The 22112-nt window shown below is 47.2% G+C and overlaps 1 protein-coding gene across 5 annotated transcripts in view; it reads right to left on the reverse strand.

The window, feature by feature from the left end:
- ARHGAP23 (Rho GTPase activating protein 23) overlaps window positions 1–22112 on the reverse strand; it is a 175580-nt gene that overhangs the window by 36147 nt on the left and 117321 nt on the right. For 4 of the 5 annotated variants that reach the window (XM_083708589.1, XM_083708587.1, XM_083708588.1 and 1 more), the window contains exons 4-9: window positions 20530–20622; window positions 18515–18593; window positions 13880–13934; window positions 8317–9916; window positions 4799–4954; window positions 1363–1474 (exon numbers count right to left, since the gene is read on the reverse strand). In XM_083708589.1, the coding sequence (XP_083564715.1) occupies window positions 1363–1474; window positions 4799–4954; window positions 8317–9916; window positions 13880–13934; window positions 18515–18593; window positions 20530–20622 (2095 nt within the window). Of the gene's footprint in view, window positions 1–1362; window positions 1475–4798; window positions 4955–8316; window positions 9917–13879; window positions 13935–15891; window positions 16013–18514; window positions 18594–20529; window positions 20623–22112 lie in introns of those variants that run through there. The other variant, XM_083708590.1, reaches the window with a different exon arrangement.

Here is a 22112-nt window from a genome sequence, read left to right on the forward strand (position 1 = left end):
ATGCACACTTCTTCAGATACACTGAAACAGAAGTCACCAGACCCTTCTATATAGTGAGAAGGTGGGGAGGGGTATTACTCAGAAGGGTGGTGGGAATGGGTGATTGGCAGATAGCTGAGATGAGCCTGTTGACGACTCTTAACGACTGCAATAGGTCTTACAGGAAAAAGCAAGGGGTGAGAAGGTGAAAAATGGCTTTGTCGTGTATAATGAGATAAGAATCCAATGTCTTTGTTCAGACCAGGTCTCTCCATGGTTTTAAGTTTGGTAATAAGTTGCAATTCAGCAGCTTCTCTTTCCAGTCTATTTCTGAAATTCCTACAAAGGAATTTTACTACAAAGGAATTTCAGAAATAGACTGGAAAGAGAAGCTGCTGAATTGCAATTTTTTTTGTTTTGACTATGGCAGACCAACACGGCTACCTATCTGTATCCAGAGTGCAACTAACTCTAATCCATCTCCTGCATTTCAGAACAAAAGAGGAAGAAACCACACTCCATGCTGCATAGGTTGCACACATCATGCCACCGGGGCAGGCAGCAGCGGGGTGGGGGGACTAAAGAAGAATTCTATGGTACAAAGCTTAACATATTTTGAAGATTAAGACTCAGCCACACATTTTATCAAATGCCTCTAATGGGTTCTGGTGTACAGAAGCTTACTCCACAACACAATTGTGGCCAACACTATCACCCAGAGGTTGGGAGCCCTGCATACAGAACCAGTAAGTCATAGATAACAACTCCCGGGAGAAGGGTTCCAATACCAGTGATTCCACATAGACAAGAGGCACATAACTGCGCAAAATACAAACACATGGGGAGAGGGGCCAAGGTTCAGTGGCAGAGCACATGCTTGACATCCAGAACATCTCAGGGTCAATCCCTGGCATCTCCAGCTGACAGATCTCATGCTGCAGAGATAGAAAATCTTGGAAGAACTGTTGCCCCTTTGGAGCAGAATGGGGGTAAGCCAAGGTGGCTTCCTGCAGATGCTGTCGGACTCTGACTCCCACCATCCCTGACCACTGGGCCAACCGCGGTGGCTGATGCTGGTGGCAGCTGAAGCCCAACAACATCTGGAGGGCACCAGATTGGCTAACTGTGGAGTAGACAAGACTGAGCTGGTTGGACCAAGATTGGTGGTCTCCAGATTGGTTTTGCTGCCAAAACCTTTGAAAGGCTGAAGGCATTGCCTGGCTCAACCCACATAATGCAGTTGCTCCTCTGGAATGTGTTGCCAATACCAAACAAATCAAAACAGTTCAGAAAGAATGCATAATAGTCACCAACCCCCCTCTCAAAATCAGCTAATTACAAGGAACTGGGGGGAGGCGGGGAGGGGCAAAGAACCAAACCCACCTCAGAAGCTTCCCCTCATCCCGAAATGTGTTCAGACCATCATCACATGACTTGGAGCGTTCTGTGGTTATGGCTAAGAGGTAGGAAGACCGGCGACTGGCTTTGATGTTGCCTGTGACAAAGCAGGGAGGAAGGTAAGCAAAGGTCAGCAAAAGTAAAGGGCGGAGGTTGAAGGGGCTGGAAAAAGGACATTTAGTCCAACCACCTGCCCCCCAAGGGACCACTGCAATTGACACCCTGTTGTATCACCACCCTGTTCATTCTTTTATTGTTACCCACAGGGACCAGCCTGCAGAGAGAGGACCAGGGTGTGGAACCTGCAGGGAGCAAGTGCATTGGCGGAAGGCAACAGGGGTGCTGCTGCTGCTGTTGTTGTTGTTGTTAAGGCTAGGCAGATTGTACAGGAATGGCAAAATGCACTCAGGTGCATGGGAAAACTGCCCAGGAATGACAATTAGCTCCTGACTCCAAGCGTGGCAATGAGTCAAGTGATTCTGAGCATAAGCAAAGCCCACTGAGTCATCTCAAGGGAGGTTCAGCAGGTTGCATCACCAAGCCACCCAACACCCAATGTCCAGCAGTGACAGTTCCCAATGCCTGGTGGAGGGAAACACCCTGACATCAAGGGTATGTGACTACAGTGGAATCTCGGGTTACAGTGGGGATCCGTTCCGGAAGCCCCTCCGCAACCCGGAAATGACACACACCGAAGCACCATGTCTGTGCACGCGCAGCACGATTTAGCACTTATGCACATGCGCTGAACCCAGAAGTAACCCGTTCTGGTACTTCCGGATTTGTCGCAGACGTTCGCCAAAGTGGACGCAAACGGAGGTGGACGCAGAACGAGGTTTGACTGTATATGGGGAGGGGGGCAACTGAAAACCGTGAAACTGAAAACAGCCAAAAGCAAACTTTCAATCAAGGGCGGAGTTTGGCAACTGATCTCTCTTCAGTTGGCCATGTGTGGGTAGATTTGTAGGAAGGAGCAACATCTCCCTATAAAAACTAGGTCAAACACAGGCTCACCCTAATGTGACTAAAGATAAACAAGATGATGCACATTTTAAAGAGCTAGAGAGGATATTAGCAACTAGGGAGGTGCTTGTCACTGTTGTTAAGTTGGAAGCCTGCATATGGCCAGGATCCCCTCCAACTCACCCCTGCCATGAGGTTTCTGGTCACAATGCCCGGCCCAACAGTGGTTGGGAGCAGCGGGCAGCTTTTGCTCCCACCATATTATCTCCAGGTTCAATGTTTCATTATCCCCACATAGGCAGCCATTCACTTATATGGAAGAAGGTGCAGGGGTACACTTGCAGACAACACTGGGGTCAGGGCTAAACCTGCCCCACTACTCCAGCTATCCAGGGTAAGGAGACATGTTTTGCCTCCTCTCCATTGCATCTCACATTAAATAGTCTGTATAGTTTGCCCAACAGGATTTAAATGAATCCACACTGAGCCAGTTCCAATTTGCACAGCTCCACCACCTCCATATGCATATTCCACACCCTGTGACCCATTTCTGTGTGACACTAGACTGGGCTGTAACCCTGAGATCTGGATTTAGATATATGCAGACATCTTATATTGATATATAGAGAGGGAGCCTTCGCAACACAAAAGTTAAACAGATGGCATGCACAGGAAAAATTTAAACTATGTTCTACCTTGGCTCCCACTTACAATTTATCACCTGTATTTCATCTTCTCAAAAGCCCACCCATATTTGAACAGGGTCTGGAGCAAAGACATGAAAGGCACAAAGCAAAGTTCCACCTGGGATTTTGGCACTCATTTATCCTATCTTCCCCCATGAAGGTGGACAGACTGGAAGTGGCAAGAGGCTGACTACACGGATTATGTGCTTATTGGGATTCAGAAGTGTTTGTATCAATACAGTCATGCCAACAAATGTGTATCTTCTTAGAAGCAAACACAGACTGTGGACCATTGTGCTCCAGACCGTTTCCCCCCAGATATCTGGTAGCTGTGAGGCAAAGTTTTCATCTCCCCGAATAAGAATTAGGAGACTTGTGTCATGCTTATGGCTCCAAAGTGTTTACTTTTCAAATGTAAAAGAGAAAACATTGACTGTCCTCAGGGGAATCCACCTTCTGTGCCTCTGCACGAGTCCCTGTCCTGAATGTACTTCCTGCCTACAAGCAGGAAAGGCCAGAGCAGTGGATCACACAGACATGGTAGGCAACCTCTTCCCAGGGTGAGTAATTTAGGCTCGTGGGAGCCCTTCATTGTATAATTTCACCACCACTGACAGGTCCAGCATCATACTAGCAATTCCCTCAGAGCACACAGTTTGAGAGCTACTGCCTTAGAAGTCTAAGGCTTAAAGACTTGGCTTTCAAACTCTCTTTTCATGATTCAGCTTCAGTGGAATTTATTATAAAACATACCATTGCCTCTCTCTGCACCACCCCACCCCCACCTTTCTTGCACCATAGCTGTTGGGCAGAACAATTCTCAAGCAAATTCTCCTAACTCAAAATTTTCTTTCAATTCCTCACCCCCCACCCGATCTATATATATATTTCCAAATTTGAAAAAAGAGGGGGGGAAAGACAGCAGTCATAAATGAGAAGGTTGGAGTTTGGTTTAAGAATCTTGGTGGACGTGTTTGGGAACGGAACTCTTTCCCCCGGTATTAAAACTGAGCAAACTGGTACTTATCATCCTTGCCTTAAAATTCACGAACCAGAATTCAGAATGAAACGTGGCTTTCAAAACAACATTACTCATTTTGAATGCAAAGTTCCAAAAAGTTTGAAACTGAGAAATCCTCCTTATAGAATTTCTGCTAAATGTCCAAGTTATGTTTGGTCTTTAAAACAACCCAAACAATTGAATTTGGCAATAGGTGGGGGCTCCCTTCTCTAGGCGAGAGTTTCAGGCAGGCTTGCTAACATTTTGAGAAGGGCATATCTCAGTGGTAGAGCACATGAACAGCATCAGGAAGATTCCCATGTTCAATTCCTGGCATCTCCAGACAGGCTGGGAAAACACTCATCCGAAATCCTAGGAGTCAAGGTAGACAAGTACAGTCATACCTCATGTTACGTTTCCTTCAGGTTGCGCGTTTTCAGGTTGTTTCCTGCGGTGACCCGGAAGTACCAGAAAGGGTTACTTCCGGGTTTTGCCGCTCACGCATGCGCAGACACGCAAAAATGACGTCACGCGCATGCGCAGAAGCGGCGAATCGCAACACGCACAGATTCGGGTTGCGTTCTGCTCATGTTGCGAATGGGCCTCTGGAACGGATCCCGTTTGCAACCCGAGGTACCACTGTACTATGTGAGACTGACTAATGGTTTAATTCTGTAAAAGGGAAAACTGCATGTTCCTTTTGCCTGCAATTTCTAGCCCCAATAGGAAGAGGTTCGGAGCCAGAAGGCAGCAGCGTTGGAAAGGTACTTACTGCAATCCTGGGAATAATGGCGGTTGATGGCGAAGGTGAAAGTGGGCGAGGAAGGGCTGGCGGAGAGCACAGGGGCGGAATTCATGGCGCTTGAGACGACAGAGGAGGCGGGGATGTGCTTTGCCTTCAGGTCGATGCTGGGGCTCGTCGGCTCATCTGGAATAGCAGAGAACACCATAAAATGGCAGAACAGGAAGAGGAGGGGCAAGGTCTAACCCCCTAACCTTAACAACTTAAGACTGGATCAGGCCAAAGGCAGCATTCTGTTCTCACATTGGCCAATCAGATTCTTATGGGAAGCCTCAAAGCAGAAACCCAAGCACAACAGCACTCTCCCCACTGGGGATTCCAAGCAGATGGCATTCAAAGACACGCTGCCTCCAATCGCAGAGGCAGAACTGAACCATCGTGGCTAGAAGCCGCTGGCAACCTTATCCTCCATGACAGCATTCAGACTAAGGACTGCAGCTCTCTGAATGGGGAGATGAATGAGGTTCTTGCCACAGCCTGTAAGGCTTTTGCCCAGGTCCCTTCAGACACTTGGGGGTCCTCTCTAAATGAGAGGTTTTGTATTAAATAGACACTGGGAGATGGAGGAGGGAAAGAGTCCAGTGGCGGACAAACAAGGGGAGAGCTGAGTAGTAGTAGCAGCAGGAGGCCACCTTAAGAGAGACTAGAGTGGTTAACAGAGAGTAGGGGTGGGGAGCGTTTTCCAGTCTGAGTCAGGCTGAGTTCCTTTGTGGGCAACCACATGCCAACAGTGGGAGAGGCCAGAGGCAAAGGTGGGCAGAGCAACAAATGCAAATTTTACCTTTGTGCAATAGGCTAGTTTCTACACACCCCACCCCACCCTCACAATCCTCCATCCTGGCAAGCAAGTAGCATTGTCAGAGTTCAAGGATATATTCCAGCCAGGGAAAAGCATCCTAGGAAGGATGGCGAGAGGTATAGTCTGGGAAGATGGGTGCAGCTCAGGAGGGGATGTTAGAATTCCTAGGGAAGCCTAGGGAGATCCCCAGGAATTTAACATCCCACCAGGAGAGGAGGGTGCAATTCTTTGCCAAGTACCCATGCAACTGACCCCTACCCACTTATAACAGAGCCGTTTGAACATGATCACAGCTGTCAGAAGAGGTTCATGCCCAATCCCCAGCTCCCACCTAGCTCAGGTAAGGACCCCACAGGGTGGGCAGGAAGCAGGTGGTGAAAACAACAGCCAAGGGGGCCAACCCTGTAGTTCTGCTCACATCATGGCCTGCTGTCACCCTGCATTGGATTTTTGCTGAAAGTGGCTGGTTCTGGCTACTTCCAAGAGACTGGCCACATCTACATGCCAAACTATGGCCTAGAGCAAACATGGGAAGGCGTTGGCTCCCTGGGGCAGAGATGAAAGTCGCTCAGCTTCGGCTTGGTCCTTCGAACTCATGATTTATTTTTGGCTACAGATCACAGTCAAGGAGAAATTTAGCTTGCAATTCCAGGTTCAGACGACACACTAAGATAAACCTTGGCTTAGCTGCCATGCTGCACTGAGCTAAAAGGACCAGTGAGGAGCAAAGTTGGTGTGAGTTTCTTTCTGGAAGCCATAACATTCACACAGTCCCGATAAGCCACAGTTTGGCTCACCATGGCATGCATTCCAGACTACTGTGTACCATGTGGTGTGACACAAATGTATAATGTTATGTGGCACTAGAAAGTGAGCAGGGCTAGCATGAAGAGAAGAACTGGATGAAGTCTCACTCATGCAGCACCAAGTAACTGCAAGGAGGTGCACTGTAAGTAAATCTGCACTGTTCCATGGCAGGAAATGTGGCTTTGGCTGTTGCTCTTGCCTCCCTGCTACTGCCTGCTTCCTGGGTCTTCGCACTGACAGAAGCCAGAGGCCTCTTCAGCCAAAAACAACCCTGTTCAGTCTCCCCTTCCTGCCGACTGCAGCTAGGAGCCTAACAGATGAAGATCTCCATTTTGCTCCTTTGTTTACATTTTAGGCACTTGTCTGTATTATATGCATAAACCACAGGGGAAGTGCTGAGTTGGGAGTAAATTTAGGGTGTGGGTGTGTTATGCTTATCTTCCCAGACACCAGCTTTCCACCCCCACAGCAGCATCAGCAAAAGGTACACGATACGGATATGATTTATGTCCTACCGAGAATGCCCAAGCACCTCCTACTACTGTGAAGACAGCCTTACATACCGAGGGAAGGAGAACTTACACAGGTAAAAAGCAAAAGCCTCTATGAGCAGACACTGCTCTTTAAGAAGGGGATATTGTTGGGTCCAATTGCCTGCTCCACAGTGGGAAGCCCAGGCTATTTCTGAACACCAGCTCAGAGGGGCCCCCTACAGCCACAATGCCATTCGCAGCCTGGCATCCCCGGAGGGTGCGGCCTCTTGACAGTGAACAGAGCCAGCTGGGAGGGACCCAAGCTGGGGGAACGAAATGTTAATACAAGGGAAGGAAGCAGACTCTCCTACACCCCGTTCCTTGCCCCTTCCAAGGACTGTTGCGTTATTGTGGGCCCCTTTTCTGTATTAAGTTCCTGTTTAGCACACTGATGTGCCAATAGCAGTTTCACAGCATAGCATAGCTAGGACTGGGAGTTTTGCAATTAAAAGCCTGGGACCTGCAGGAAAATATCCGTTACTGGGAATTACTCACACAACACAACACAACTGTCTGCGGCCGTGTGGTGCCCAAGAATACAAACGACACCTAAACACACACACCCTGACCCCGAAGTATTAAAGAGAGTTGGTGCCTTACAGGCTATGTACTCTGTGGCTCCAAGACTCCAATGCATGTGGCTGCCTAACGGATTCACATATTTTCGCAAGCCTCCAGCTTGTAAATATAAATTGGTTGTGAAAAGGAATCTTAATGGTGGGGAGGCAAAAACAACAGTAACTAGTTGCCAGGTAGAAGAAAACTGCACCAAGGAAGTCAGGGGTGGTGGGTGGGGAAGAGAACAGCGCCTTCTGGCCTAAGGACAGCTCACAGCTGTACTAACACAGGTTTTGCTCCTGCTTTGTCAGCAGCACAAATAGCAGACAGTCTGATGCTAAGATGGTGTGAGCCCTATTAATCTACCTTGCTTAGAGACTGTGCTATATTACATTGCAGCATAGACAAACCCTTCCTGCCTACTTGCTCCTCAGCATCTAACCAACAGGCTGAGTTCTGGGGAGTGGGGTCCGGGGGCATTTCATTCACACTTCAGAATCACAGAAAGGAATTCAGAGATTCAGATCCTGCTTTCTGCTGCCTAGTGTGAACTGCTCACCACCTCTTTGCCACTAATGGAGATTTCGTTCGGAATGAGGAAACAGAATGGATAATCAGCTGAGAGAGGGCAAACACCAGTCCAAGGATATGATGACTTCAGATGACTTCATTTGACTTATCCGAAACTTCAGACTTGCCCTGCCATTTTTGCACTAGGGAAAACTCTGCAGTAACTCGACTCTGGTCCAGAGCCTCTTCCCCAAGTACAGCAACCTGCACTCTCTACTTACCAATAAATGGAATGGACGCTAGGGAATCCTCTGGCGTAGCCAATGGGGCCACTCCCCGCTTGTTCTCTTTACCGGCTGCCAGCGCCGGCGGAGGGGGATCGCAAATATCTGTTTCCTTCATGTCATCCGGGAAGACAAAGTTCATCTGTCTCGCAGGAGGAGGCATTTTGCGTCCAGTTGGGGGCTTTTGCCGGAGAACCACCTCGTCCCTCCTTTCCTCGGCCTCAGGCTGCAACCGTTCCGTGGGCTGAGGTGGAGAAGCCTCCAGAGGCCTCGTGCCGTTCTCTTGCTTGGCTGGTCTTTGGTCCATAGGGATTTCTGGGCTACTGCCCAAGGGAGGGTCCGGGCAAGGAGCAGAGGCACTTGGGAGCACGGCAGTGGGCAAAGGCCTTTCGACGTAAGGGGGTGTCGAGTGGTTTCCTTGCCTTTGGGAAATATTAATGGTCGGAAGATCACCAAAAGTAGCATCCCGGAACGACAGGGCATGGAGCAAGCCAGTCCTGCGCTGGAACGAAGGGCTGTAGCTCCGGTAACCAATATACCCAGAGTCATTGATGCTCTGAAGGTTGGGTTGGGAAGGGTGTTTCTGAACATGTGCAGGAGGCGGATCCCTGGAAGAGGCAGAAGGGATATAGGAACCTGGGTGGCTAGGCTGGGCTCGATTAACTTGCCCGTGCCGGTAAAACCTGTCCGGTGACCACATACACCTCTCATATCTAGGAGAAATCAAAGCACCTTGTTCAAGAGCTTCCAAGGATTGCCCGTATTTCACCAGGTAGTTATCCGATCGAGCTCGGTAACTCCAGCTATCGTGTGCAGAGGACTGGATTAAAGTGTCTTGAGAAGCACTGTGAGGCCAGCCCCGGGAGGCCGGGGCGTCCCCCAGCCGGTCTTGCGAGACGCTCCGGTAGCGAGGCGGCATGGCGCAGTGGCGCTCCTCCGAAGAGCTTCGCCGCGGCACTTGGCTCGAGATCCAGTTGGACAAGGCCTGCTGGCATTCTAGGCGGCTGACAGATTTGGGGCCGGTTCCGGCACAGTCCCGGGAGGGCCGGCCCTCGCGGGGAGCATCCTTCAACCCGCCATGAGTGCGGTGGTCGGGGAGTTGTTTGGGGGGTCCGTAGCAGGCGTGGTTGGGCATAGAGGGAGCAGGGGGGGCACAGTACCTCTCGGGCAAGGGGGAGGCTATGGAACCCGGGCAACTGCTGTTGGAGTAGCGGGAAAAGGAGCCAGAAGCTGGGATGGGCCTTGTGACAGGCACCCTCTGGGTCATTCCATACTGGACCTCCTCTGTGCGGTGGGCGGGGCTGGAATGGTTGCTACTGAAGTTCTGTGCGGACTCAGACCAAGCAGTGGGGGGGATACGCTGGACCGCAGTGCTGCTCAAAGGAGAAGATGGGCCTGAAGACCCTGAATGGTAGGGTTGTCTGTTGTCCACCTGCTGTCCTTGGTACGTCTCAGCTGCTGGGACATCCCGAGGAGAGGCCTTCGACTGGAACGGGTATGTTTTGCGAGGGTAGCAGATGGGTGGTGGCTCAGGGATGCTCTGGGCCCCTCCCGAGTATGGTTCATTGCCCTTTAAGTAGGCATCTTGAGAATATGCCTGGAAAGGAAGAGGAAATAGAAAAAAAATGGGTAAGGGCTGGACAGGTAGCTGAGCTATCAAGAGGGAACTGTTTTATGGCAAATGTTTATTGAGCACATAAATTGTTCAGACTGCGGAAGGGATCCACCCAACACTCATGGGAAATGTGCATTTTAGGGTAATAAACAAAACACTAGCACATAGCATGACAAAAGTGTATGATTTTATTGGGACAAGTTGTTTGTTGTTTACTGTTGTAATGCATGTTTTCTCAAAATGTGTCTTCTGTACCTTGGAAAAGAAATAAAAACACGGTTGGTTGGTTGGTTGGTTGGTTGGTTGGTTGGTTTGTTTGTTTGTTTTAAAAAGGCAACTGTTTATCTACACAGGCAAACAGGATGCAACATCAAGGAATTGGTCCTTAAATGTGCCCCACAAAACAGAGAAATTTATATATGTGGCTGAGTACACTAGCATTATTATATGGTAAGGGTTAGCAACTGATGGTGTCTTCTCCCTGCCTCCCCCCAAGTGTGCTGCCTTGTTCTCCAGCTGCAAAACTAGGAACCTGGAGGGATGTTGGGGCTATAAAAACAGAAATTGCAAGCAGAGTGCTCGTAAGTTTGGCTAATCGCCTCCCAGACCCTTTTCAAAGTGGCCCTCTAGCAAAACCAGATGCTGACCTTACACACATTCCAGAGCCCTGTAGCAAATATTTTTAGAAGAAAAAAGTGATATTCACTCCTTTGTAACACTCTGCACACACACACACACACACACACACACACACACACACACCCTATCAACAGTCCATAGCCCCTCTTTTTTGAGTTTCTCCCCCTCCTTCATAAGCATCATTACTTTGGTTCCCTTGCACTCTTCCACCGCTTCCTAAACTACTCTATATTTGCAGCCTCCATGCCAAACTAGAACCTCTCCCATTTCTAGATGCTTTGAGAGATTCCCCACCAGCAGCAGCCAAAAATAGAAAAAAGAGAGAAAAGACTACTTTGATTATAGCAGCGAATCAGGAGCTGTGACCCTCCAGACATTGCTGGACTAAACCTCCCCTTACCCCTGACTGTTGTCTAAGCTAGCTAGGGGTTGAAGAGAGTTGTCCCTCAACAACATCTGGAGGGCCACAGCTTCCTTGCCCCTAACCTACAGCCATCTTTGCAAATCCACAAGATTCTGTGCAATCACAGCCGTTTCTGCCTATGGTAATAGCAAGGGGGCTTTTAGCCCATATAAGTATTTATACAAAGGATGTATTTGTGCAGGTGTGTATCTCAGCCAAGCCTTTCTTTGCCCCTCCCCGCATAACAAACCTGGCTCTTCAAAATCTAGGCATTACATCAGCAAATGAATGTCCTCAAACCTTTATTTGGTGAGGAAACACGAAGATAGGGGTAGGCACCTGGCTTGGGGAGACACAAGCTGACCTCTGACCCAGGACTGCGGCCCTCCCCCCCCCAACCTGCCCTCTTGTTCCACTGGTTGGGCCAGTGAGCTGGCAGTGGTCAGCAAGCTAAAAACCACTGAAGATCGCGTCCTTGCTAGTTCTATGGGTAAGCAATTGGCCAATGGAGACATGGAGTGGGGACCACCAGACAGGACGGCGGCCACCCAAAAGCTGGATCTGAACCTGCTATAAGTGTCCTTGTTAACTTCTAAAGCCATCTGAGAGGCTGCAGGTAAGAATGTTTAGGATTCAGATATAAGAGACTGCACATTTCTTTTATTCCTTCGACCATGCAATGACACAAATATGCCTCTAACGTTAAAGCAGGCTCGCTTTTCTTGAATCACCAGGCTTCCCTGGTGGTTTGAGTTTAAGAAAAGTTGAGAAATAAAAATGGAAGGTTTTCCAGAAACAAAATGAAAATGGAGAAGCTAGCGATGGGGACTGAATTTGCTATGTCTTCAATTGGGGTGGGGGTGGGGGATTGCAGATATTGGTGTGTCCAAGCATGAAAGGAAAAAAAAAATACTTATTCTGACTCATGCCCACATCTGAAGCACTGCTAGCTAGGATAGAATCCCAGGATGCAATTTGTGTGCAGAAGGAAAAACAAGTTGCTCCTCACTGAGAGAGGCCTTGCCAGAGTCAAACAGAGATGGGTGGGAAGGGTAAAGAGAAAGAGCTCCCATTATCCCCCTTCACCATTTCAAGCATATATGGATTCCCCTTTTCTTCACCCTCCCACCTTAAACCTTTGCTAGGGCGCCTTCACTAGAATCTACGCCTGGACACCAAGCTAAGGACCCAAAGGTTCATAGCTGCTCCTGGCCCAGCCCTCCTGTCACACTGGAATCCTGCCTCTGTTAGAAGAAACCACATTTCTGGCCAAGGTCTCGCCAAGATCCAAAAAAGGAGCTATGTCTGAAACAAAGCCTCGGCTGAAAGGAGTAGCGAGAGCCTCCTTGTTAAGGCAGCCGATGACAAGAGTGAACGAAAAGAAAATAATAGAATAAAAAAGAAGAGTGTTACTGTGGGCCATACATGTTTTTCATCAGCTGCTAGAGAACAGTTTGCCTGGCACTAGCAAAACCCTTCGCCCCCATCCCCTGCCAAACTTCAGGCATTGTGGTAAAGAAGGCAAAATCCATTTGCCTTCTACTTGGAGCAGGGATGACATGCCACCCTCTTGCCACTTAGCTAAAAATCAGGACATTTTTGCCTGCCAAAGAAACTCTGCTCCAATTTTCAGGCCAATAGATCTGGCCAAAGATACCCACAATGTTATTTTTAATAGTGACAGAATGCACACAATATAAAATTACTACCTTTGCTTCCTTCGCCGCTGTGTTTATAGTCCTGTATCTTTTGTTGCTCTCTCTTTTCTCTCTCCTCTCTTCAAAAAAGACCAGTCCTCCCTTCCCCTGGGAATCTCTGACGTCCAAGCTAATATTTCCTCTCTTTCTCAATCTTTCCTTTTAAGTTTTGCTTTTTTAAAAGAGAGAGAGAGAGAACTGGGGGACGTCTTGATGTGGGAGGGATATAGAGAGCCGAGAGAATTCCTTTCCGTGCATCCTGTCAAGAGTCACTCTGTAGCCCAGGGTTCTCCCATTGGCTGGCCCAGCCGGCTTTCGCACCACAGGAATGCTGACACACCCCTGTGAGGCACCAGGGCAGAGGGAAACCCACACAAAGGTTCCTTTGCTGTACGAGATGTGGAAAAAGCAAAAGCAACTTCGGGTGGCCGGCTCCTTACACCTCAACTGAGAGTAACTGCCTCTGTGGCTGTGATCCTTTGCGACAAACTTTGTAAGAGAGCTGCTCAGCACAATTCCTAAGTTGCCCTGGGCCAATTCTGGAGGTCACCAAGAACCAACAGCATCCATGTTGCTACATCAGCATTGTTGTCTTTCCAGCATAATTCAAAGTGCTGCTTTGAGCCTGTAATGCCCTAAAAGGTTTGGGCCTTGCACACTTCAGACTGAGGATGTTCAATTTACAGCTGGCAAGCTTTATCAATTTTCTCTCTTTCTCCTTCTCTCTCCCTCTCTTTCTCTCTCTCTCACACACACACTTTTTCAAAATTTTAATCAAGAAAATTTTGCTCATATGTATAATGAAAAGTGCAGGGTGGGGTGTTTTTAATTACAGCCGTACCTTGGATTCTGTACGTCCTGGAACTTGGACGTTTTGGCTCCCAAATGCTGCAAACCTGGAAGCAATTGTTCCAGTTTGTGAACATTCTTTGTGAACGGATTGGAGCTTCCTGCAGCCAATCAGAAGCCCTAATTTGGTTTCTGAACGTTTTGGAAGTCGAATGGACTTCTGGAACAGATTCCATTCAATTTCCAAGGTACGACTGTACCGTGTGAATAAAATGATCCACACTTTAGTAACACAGGCTCTTTTGCTTTTCTGTGCTGAGCTCCTGAATCAACATGGGGACATTTCAGCAAGTCCAAGCTGCTCTTCATGCAGCTCAGCAAAAACCACCCCAGGAGAACATCCAGTAAGACACTCACCAGCTGTAGAATATCCTCATCTTTGGGCATGATGGAGAGCTCCAAAGCATCTTCACTGCAATGAAGCAGAATTTTGCAAAAGGAAAAAAACAAACAAACACAGTTTAGTGACAAATAGGAATTAAATGTATTCAAACCACCCGACCTAACTCCTAAAGTAGGTGGGAGAAAACCATCAAGTATTAAAAGCTTCCTGAAACAGAGCTGCCTTCAGATGTCTACAAAAAAACCCCATATAGTTGTTAAACTCTTTGACATCTGCCAGGAGGGTGCTCCACAGGGTAGAGGTGACTATTGAAAAGGCATTCTGTTTAGTTCCCTGTAATTTCACTATTCACAGTGAAGGAACTGCCAGAAGGCCCTTGGAGCTGGACCTCAGTGTTCAGGCTGAATGATGGGGATAGAGATGCTCCCTCAGATATAAAGGGCTGAAGCCGTTTAGGGCTTGTCTGAATGTGCTTGCCTAAACACAAATGTTTTTAGCAGGCACTGAAAAGTGAAAATGCCCAATGCCATGGGTTGAGGTGGGGTGGAAAAGGAAGCCACACCAGGGGGCACCTCTAGCCACCCCCTCATCAAACTGGAAAGCTAATTTTAACAGTTTTTATTTATTTATTGCTGTGTGTTTGATGAAACTTTAAGTCCCATCCTCAAGACTAAATACTCTCAGGAATACTAACAATTAAAAGGAAGATAATCAACAAAACAAATTTGATTTTAAACAGCAGACATTTAAAAAAACCAACAGAAGCATCACAGAATTAGAACTAAGGTGGCAGATTGAAACCAATTTTGGCTCATGTTTTAAAAAGCAGCTGAGAAAATAGAAAGGTCTTTGGTGCAAAAATAGGAGCACCAAACAAGCCTTCCATAAATGCGGTGCCACCACCGAAAAGGCCTTCCTGGTGGTTGCTAAAAGCCTGACTTCAGAAAGGGGAAACACCCAGAGAAAGGCTTCCAATGATGTTTTTAATGCACAGATGAGGAGGAGGAAGGTGGTCCTAACCTAAACTGTAAAGCAAGGACAGGGAACCTGGTGGCCTCCTGGTGGTGTTGGACTGAAACTCCCATAATCGCCATCCACTGGCCATACTGGCTGAGGCTGATGGGAGCTGCACACAAGTGACATCTGGGGGAGAGGCACATGTTCCCCGTCTCTGCTGTAAAGAAGCTGCTTCACACCATGTCAGAAGAGCAACCCGTCAAGCCCAACGGCAGACTCAGCAGCAGCCCCTCAAGTCACAAGAGTTGTTTCCTAGCCCTGCCATGTGACGTCTTTCCACGGGAAATGCCAGGGGCTGAGTCTCTGCCCTGATGACTGACATCACATCTCATGTTTCTTTTACTAGAAGTTACCAGGGGGATGTGCGGGGGGCAGACATGAGTCAGCAACAGCCACATGCCCTCCACAATATCTTGTTAGATCCTCAGGCCTAGTAACTCCAAAGCTGAGGTGAAATCAAACACAAGGATCTCCCGGCTCACAGCTCAACACTGCAACAGCCTTCCGCGACCCATTATACTACAACAGACACCCCCAGTCTGGCATCCTGCAGATGTTTTGAACTATAACTCCCACACTGTGCTGGCTGGGGCTGAGGAGAGCAGCAGTCTAAAACATCTGGAGGGCAAGGCCACATTACAAACTATTTCTTCAGTGAGCAGTCCAGAATAATTAATAGCTGTTTAATCAATCTAACGCATAGGCAAGATTGCCTCTTTCCGTGAACCACTGAGGCCTGGCCAGGCTCGTCCTAGTTTTGCCCATTTTAAGCTTTGTTCTTCGCGCACACACACCCAGTTAATTATTCCCCCTCCCCTTTACCTCAGGTGGAAAAAGACGGCCATTCCTTTCCCTCAGAGATGGGGAAAAATATTTCCAAAATTTCAGGCGTCAGCCCTAGATTTCATGGCAGCCAGGCTTTCAGAAATTTTCCAGTTCCTCACCCCCCCCCCTCCAATTCGCTCCCAGACAACTGAGAAGAGGGCCTCAAGCCAGAAACTTTTCTTACCAAACTTTTCTTGTAAGGCTTGCAAGTCATCTGACGGGCAACCTTTACGGTTGCTTTTTGCAGCTTGTCTGCAGAGTTGTCCTCTCTCTGTCTCTCTCTGTTTTCCCCTGGCTAGGTTCCCCACCCCTTCCACACGCCTTTGATGCTTCTGGGCCAGGCATTTTATATATATAGTTCCTGGCTGGATTGATTTCGTTTTACACGTTCCCCAATCGCTATATTTAGGTCCCCTTCTCAGGTTAGTCTGGCCTCCCCACGTCCCATACGCAATTCTGAAGGCTAATTGAGCTCAATGCCACATTACAAAACACAGTGAGGCAGTGCCTCTTATTAGGCCATTTTTTTTCTCTTTGTTTCAGGAACAGGTCAAATTTTAAGTGCTGAATGCAGCGCCTCCCCCGGTCAGGGGAAGTGATACATTTTCACAAGAGCTGTTTAAGAAAAGTGCCTGTAAACATCATCAGACACAAGCTAACTTAAGTCACCTGAGGAACTAGAATCTATAGATTACAAGAACAAAATCAGTCCTTTTTTTTTCTTTAAAAAAAATGTTTAAGGGTACTCTCATTTTAAGGGACGCGGGTGGCGCTGTGAGTAAAACCTCAGTGCCTAGGACTTGCCGATCGTATGGTCGGCGGTTCGAATCCCCGTGGCGGGGTGAGCTCGGTCCCAGCTCCTGCCCACCTAGCAGTTCGAAAGCACCCCTAAGTGCAAGTAGATAAATAGGTACCGCTTTATAGCGGGAAGGTAAACGGCGTTTCCGTATGCTGCGCTGGTGCTGGCTCGCCAGAGCAGCTTCGTCACGCTAGCCACGTCTGCGGACAGCGCTGGCCCCCGGCCTCTTAAGTGAGATGGCCGCACAACCCTAGAGTCGGACACGACTGGCCCGTACGGGCAGGGGTACCTTTACCTTTACCCTCATTTTGACTCCAGAAAATCACCATTTTATAGTTCAAATTGGGAAAAATAAAAAACAGTAAATGGAAAAAAGTACAAAGATTCACAAAATGTTTATGGGTATGCGTACCCCTGTGTACCCCCCCCCCCCCCGAAAAAAAGCACTGAACAAAACTATACATTATAACAAACATGGGATTTGGATTCCTCGCTCTTTATGCTGATGTCACCGCACCAATTATCCTGCCCATCAACAGCAGGTGCTGAACAGAGGCGAGACAGGGAGATTGAGGGCAAAAATGTCATTTTCATTTGTAGCCCCGTGTAGTTCTGCTCCAAGAATACGCCAGGCAAAAAGTTCTAGAGCAGGGTTCCTATTGTCACTGTACACAGATTATTATTATTTAAGGCATGTCTGACCACAGGCTTACAATCTTGCAAGAAACACAATACAAAAGAGAAAAGGGAATGCGGAGGAAAGCAAAGAAATTCAGGAACCTAGTTTCCTGGCTGGAATTACCACCAAGGAGACAGTTCTGGGAGCCAAAATGGCTGTTGGTCCCAGGTGATGTGGGCTCTGCTGTCTGTCCCTCTCCCTCAAATGCAGCCCGGTGGAAATGGCTGCTGATGGAAAGAGTTCTGGGAGAGGAGGATTCAAATGGTAGGTTTGTCCCGGAAGGCCCAATGAAGTGGGGGCTCATATAGTTATCACCAGACAAACAACGTCCCTGTGAGAAAACCAGTTGCAGTGCCAGGGGATATAAAACAGCTGCTGCCCGCCTGACGATCAGAACGAGCGGAGTTGAGGTGGAGAAAGCAGAGAATGTGGCAAACACGACAGACGGATTATAAAGAGCACTACAAGTTGGAGCAATGAAGACACGTGCTTGGGAGGGGTACTTGGGCAAAACGCCCAAGGCAAAGACACTGGCCCATTTTAAAATCGAATAAAGGAGAGACTCATGCTTTTGTGTGTGTGTACACTATTAAATCATTTCAGCAACCATCTGAGTTTATACAGAAGCTCACCCAGAGGGCAAAATACCACCCAGGAATTATATGTAAGATCAAAAGAGGAGCCCTGAGCTGGATCAGACCAGAGGCCCTTCTATTCCAGCCTACTTTCCTCACAGTGGCCAACCAGGTTCCACTGAGAAGTCTGAAAAGTAGGAACCGAGCACAGCAACACCATCCCAATTTGTGATTCCCAAGAACTGGTATTCAGATGCATACAGTGGTACCTCGGGTTAAGAACTTAATTCGTTCTGGAGGTCTGTTCTTAACCTGAAACTGTTCTTAACCTGAAGCATCACTTTAGCTAATGGGGCCTCCTGCTGCTGCCGCGCTGCCAGAGCACGATTTCTGTTCTCATCCTGAAGCAAAGTTCTTAACCTGAGGTAATATTTCTGGCTTAGCAGAGTCTGTAACCTGAAGCATATATAACCTGAAGCGTATGTAACCTGAGGTACCACTGTACTGCCTTTGACAGCGTTGGTAGAACAGAGCCTTTGTGGCTAACATGGAAGAGCAGGTTGTAAATGTGTTAAAATAAATAAAATGGGTGAAGTATCTCAAGCTCTCTCTCCGGCCAAAATACACCCCCCCCCCCAAAAAAAAAAAACACCACCTGAAACGTTTTGAGAAAGAGAAGAGGTAGCAGTTTCAAAGACCAGCCTGTGTTCCTTGAAATGTCTGTAAAGGGGAAAGATGGAGGAGATTAACTCACCAGTTCTGTATGAGGCCGATGACCTGTGAGTAGGTTTTCCCGATGATGCTTTCGCCATTCACTTTGACAAGACGGTCTCCTGCAGAAGAGAACAGGTTAACAGAAAAAGGCCCACCAACACAAAAACGGAAAGGAGGCAAGCAATTCAGGATTTGTTTTGCTTTCTTATAAATCTCACCCTGTATGGAAGGCAAGTGAGGAGGGAGAGGTTTGTTTTTAAAAAGGAAAGACGTCTAAAATACCAAGGGTCTTTGCTGAGGTGGCCTGCACCAAGAAAAGCTGGGTTTTGAAACCAGGATTGATTATGAAAAAAATATGCAGGTGAGTCTGAAAGAATGAGGACACCCAATGGGTCCTGGGGGGGGGGGGGTGTCCCATTTTAATTATTATTATTATTATTATTATTATTATTATTATTATTATTATTATTATTATTATTTATTTATTTATTTATACCCTGCCCATCTGGCTGGGTTTCCCCAACCACTCTGGGCGGCTCCCAACAGAATATTAAAAACACAATAAAACATCAAACATTAAAAACTTCCCTAAACGGGGCTGCATTGAGCAGGAAAATCTGAGGGGGGTTCTAAGCACATTCAGGCACTTGGTTGGAAGTCTCTTAGTGATCAGGAACCCTGTTAAGGTGAGGTTCTCAGTTGCAGGGATGTTTAGCCAAAACCAACTTAGGACCTTGCCCCTCGATGCAGGAAGGTTGGGGTGGAGGCAGCATACCCGCCAGGCCCGACAAATTTTGTTCTCCCATGCTTTCAGGCTGAACAGGGCCATGCACAAGACCAAGAAATGGCTCAGGTAAAAGAAAATGGGTAGAATCAGTCAAAAACTAACCAGCCAATGAGAATGGATCTCTGGGTACTGCTGCAGACATAATCAGGGAAGTAACCTAAATTGGGGGGTTGCTGCTGTTGATTTAAAATTTTATTATTTTAGATCCCCTTATTATTTGTGTGGAAATTGTTTGGATCAGTTCTGTATTTTTTTATTCTTTAATTTATTGTTTATGACTACTTTTGTTATTTGTAATTGGGTATTTTTTTTTCCATGTCATAAGTCTCCTTGAGAGTAGTTTGAACTATGGAAAGGCGGCATCCAAATAAAACAATGTATAGTGGTACCTCGGGTTTAGAACTTAATTCTTTTATATATATATAATTTTTATTACTTTACAACAAAAACAAAAAACACAATAATTTCACATCCAATTTTTCACAAAGTATTTCTTTTCTGGACTTCCTTCAGCTTTTCCGTAAATCATCCATAGTCATTATTTAAGTTACACATTCCTTAAGTTCGTATTGCCATTATTTAAACCTTTCCTTTTCTATTCCCTTTTAACAATACTTCTCAGATTTCACAGTGCTTCTTTAAATCCCTCTAGCGTTATCTGTCCCTCACTAATACTTTTCAGATATTCCACAAATTTTCCCCAGTCCTCGATGAACTTTTGGTCTCTTAAATATCTAATCTTCCCAGTCAATTTATCCAACTCAGCATAGTCTAACAGCTTCATTCTCCATTCTTCCATCGTCGGTATTTCTTGTTGTTTCCATTTCTGAGCCAGTAACACTCTTGCAGCTGTCACTGCAAATTGAAAAAATTTACAGTCCTTTCTCTTTATCTCATTTCCTAAAATTCCTAACAGAAAGGCCTCTGGTTTCTTTATAAATGTGTATTTTAGTATCTTCTTCAATTCATTGTATACCATTTCCCAGAAGCCTTTCGCTTTCTTACATTCCCACCACATATGGTAAAAGGGTTTAGAACTTAATTCGTTCTGGAGGTTCATTCTTAACCTGAAACTGTTCTTAACCTGAGGTACTACTTTAGCTGATGGGGCCTCCTGTTGCCGCTGCACTGCGATTTCTGTTCTCATCCTGAAGCAAAGTTCTTAAGCCAAGGTACTATTTCTAGGTTAGCAGAGTCTGTAACCTGAAGCGTCTGTAACTCGAGGTACCACTATATGTATGTATTCAAAAAGAAGTCCCTTCTCTCACCTGTTCGGAGGCCAGCCTTGTGTGCTGGCCCATCTTCCTTCACACTTTTCACAAAGATGGTGTCCATGGGTTCCAGACGGTTCCGGGAGGGGCCTTAAGTGATGGAGAGAAAGCGAGACAGTCCTTTCGATATTATTATTTATTAAATCTGGATGTCTGGCAATTCAACAAAATTCTCTAGGCAGCTCATAAAACAAAAACAATAATATTAATTGCTTATTATAGCAACAGAAACAGCTCGGCGTAAAACCACGCTGAACCAGTGAGAGCATAAGGTTTATTTAAAGCCACTTTAAAGCCAGCCAGGGATGCTTTGGCCTGGGTGAATGGAAATGTCTTTGCTCCGTGCTGAAAAGGCCATAAAAACAATAGCCAATCTGGTGCTCCTGCTAGTGTATTTCCACTGTGCCAACCTCTCTCCCACCTCCCCCTCTTCTTCAGCAGTGAGTCAGCTGTTGGAAGATCATCTGCTACTGGTAGAATGTCTCCAAGCAATCCTCCCTGAGGAGGCTATTCCATAACTACAGTGCCACCACCGAGAAGGCCCTCTTCCTTTGTAGTCATTCACCTCCCTTCTGAAGAGGATCTTCAGGTTTGGGTACGTAAATGTAGGAGGAGAACATCATTTAAGTGACTTATACGAGCACTTTAAATAAGGAATGCTAGAAATCCTGATGGCTCTCATACTTATTTCCATGGTTTTCTGTGTGGGAGTGGAATCATGCCCACAAGTCCCAGGTGGTTTGGGAAGTTGCCCATGAGACAGATTCACCAGGGAGCTTAGGCCTGACCTATCATGAAAACAGCCATGGCGTGACACAGTCCAAAAGGGTGCACGGTCATATCATCCATGACTACCAGCAGCCCTTGGAGCTGGCTAGAGCACAACCCCCAGTGCCTGCTCCCTTAAGGATGAGACTGAGTGCAGCTCCCAGAAAAGCAAAATTTTTTCTATCAAGGATAAAGAGCAGTGATGCGTTCCGACGGCATCAGATTTGCTCAGCTCAAAATCCTGCCTCAAGGCACCGGAGTCGCAGACCTGTCCTTCAACTAGGAAAGGAAGCCAAGAGTGGCATTATTCACTAAGAGCTCAGCTATTTGCAGACTATGCCCCCTTTGAGCTACCGTGGAAGAAATCCTGGGACTGCCCTTCAGACTCCAGTGCCAGGAAACCCCAGTCATTCACCCAAGAATGGAGTCTGGTTCATTAGAACAAGTGAGGCACTTCCCCAAAAACCTCAGCCTGCCCCCATCTGCCTGCCTTCTGATTTGCATCTAGCCCAAGGGGTGGCACTAGATATCAGTTTCTTCCTCCTTAATCTCATTACTACTCTCCTTGTCAAACTCAGCAAGAAAGGAGGGCAGGTTGGGCGGCAGGGGGACAGACAGAGAAGGCTAGAATTCATTAGCTTTGCCTATCATTGGCTCTGGCTCCATCTACTATTTTCATCTCTGTCCTTCACATCTAACAGTCTCAAAGGGCACCAGCCTCCACCAACTGCAAACCAGAACAGACTAAGGCAGCCTCTGCCAACCTGGTTCCCTCCAGATATCTTGGACCATAACTCCCATTGCGCTAGCCA

The sequence above is a fragment of the Podarcis gaigeae genome (genome assembly GCF_964106915.1).
Source record: "Podarcis gaigeae genome assembly, chromosome: 13".
NCBI classification, from domain to species: domain Eukaryota; kingdom Metazoa; phylum Chordata; class Lepidosauria; order Squamata; family Lacertidae; genus Podarcis; species Podarcis gaigeae.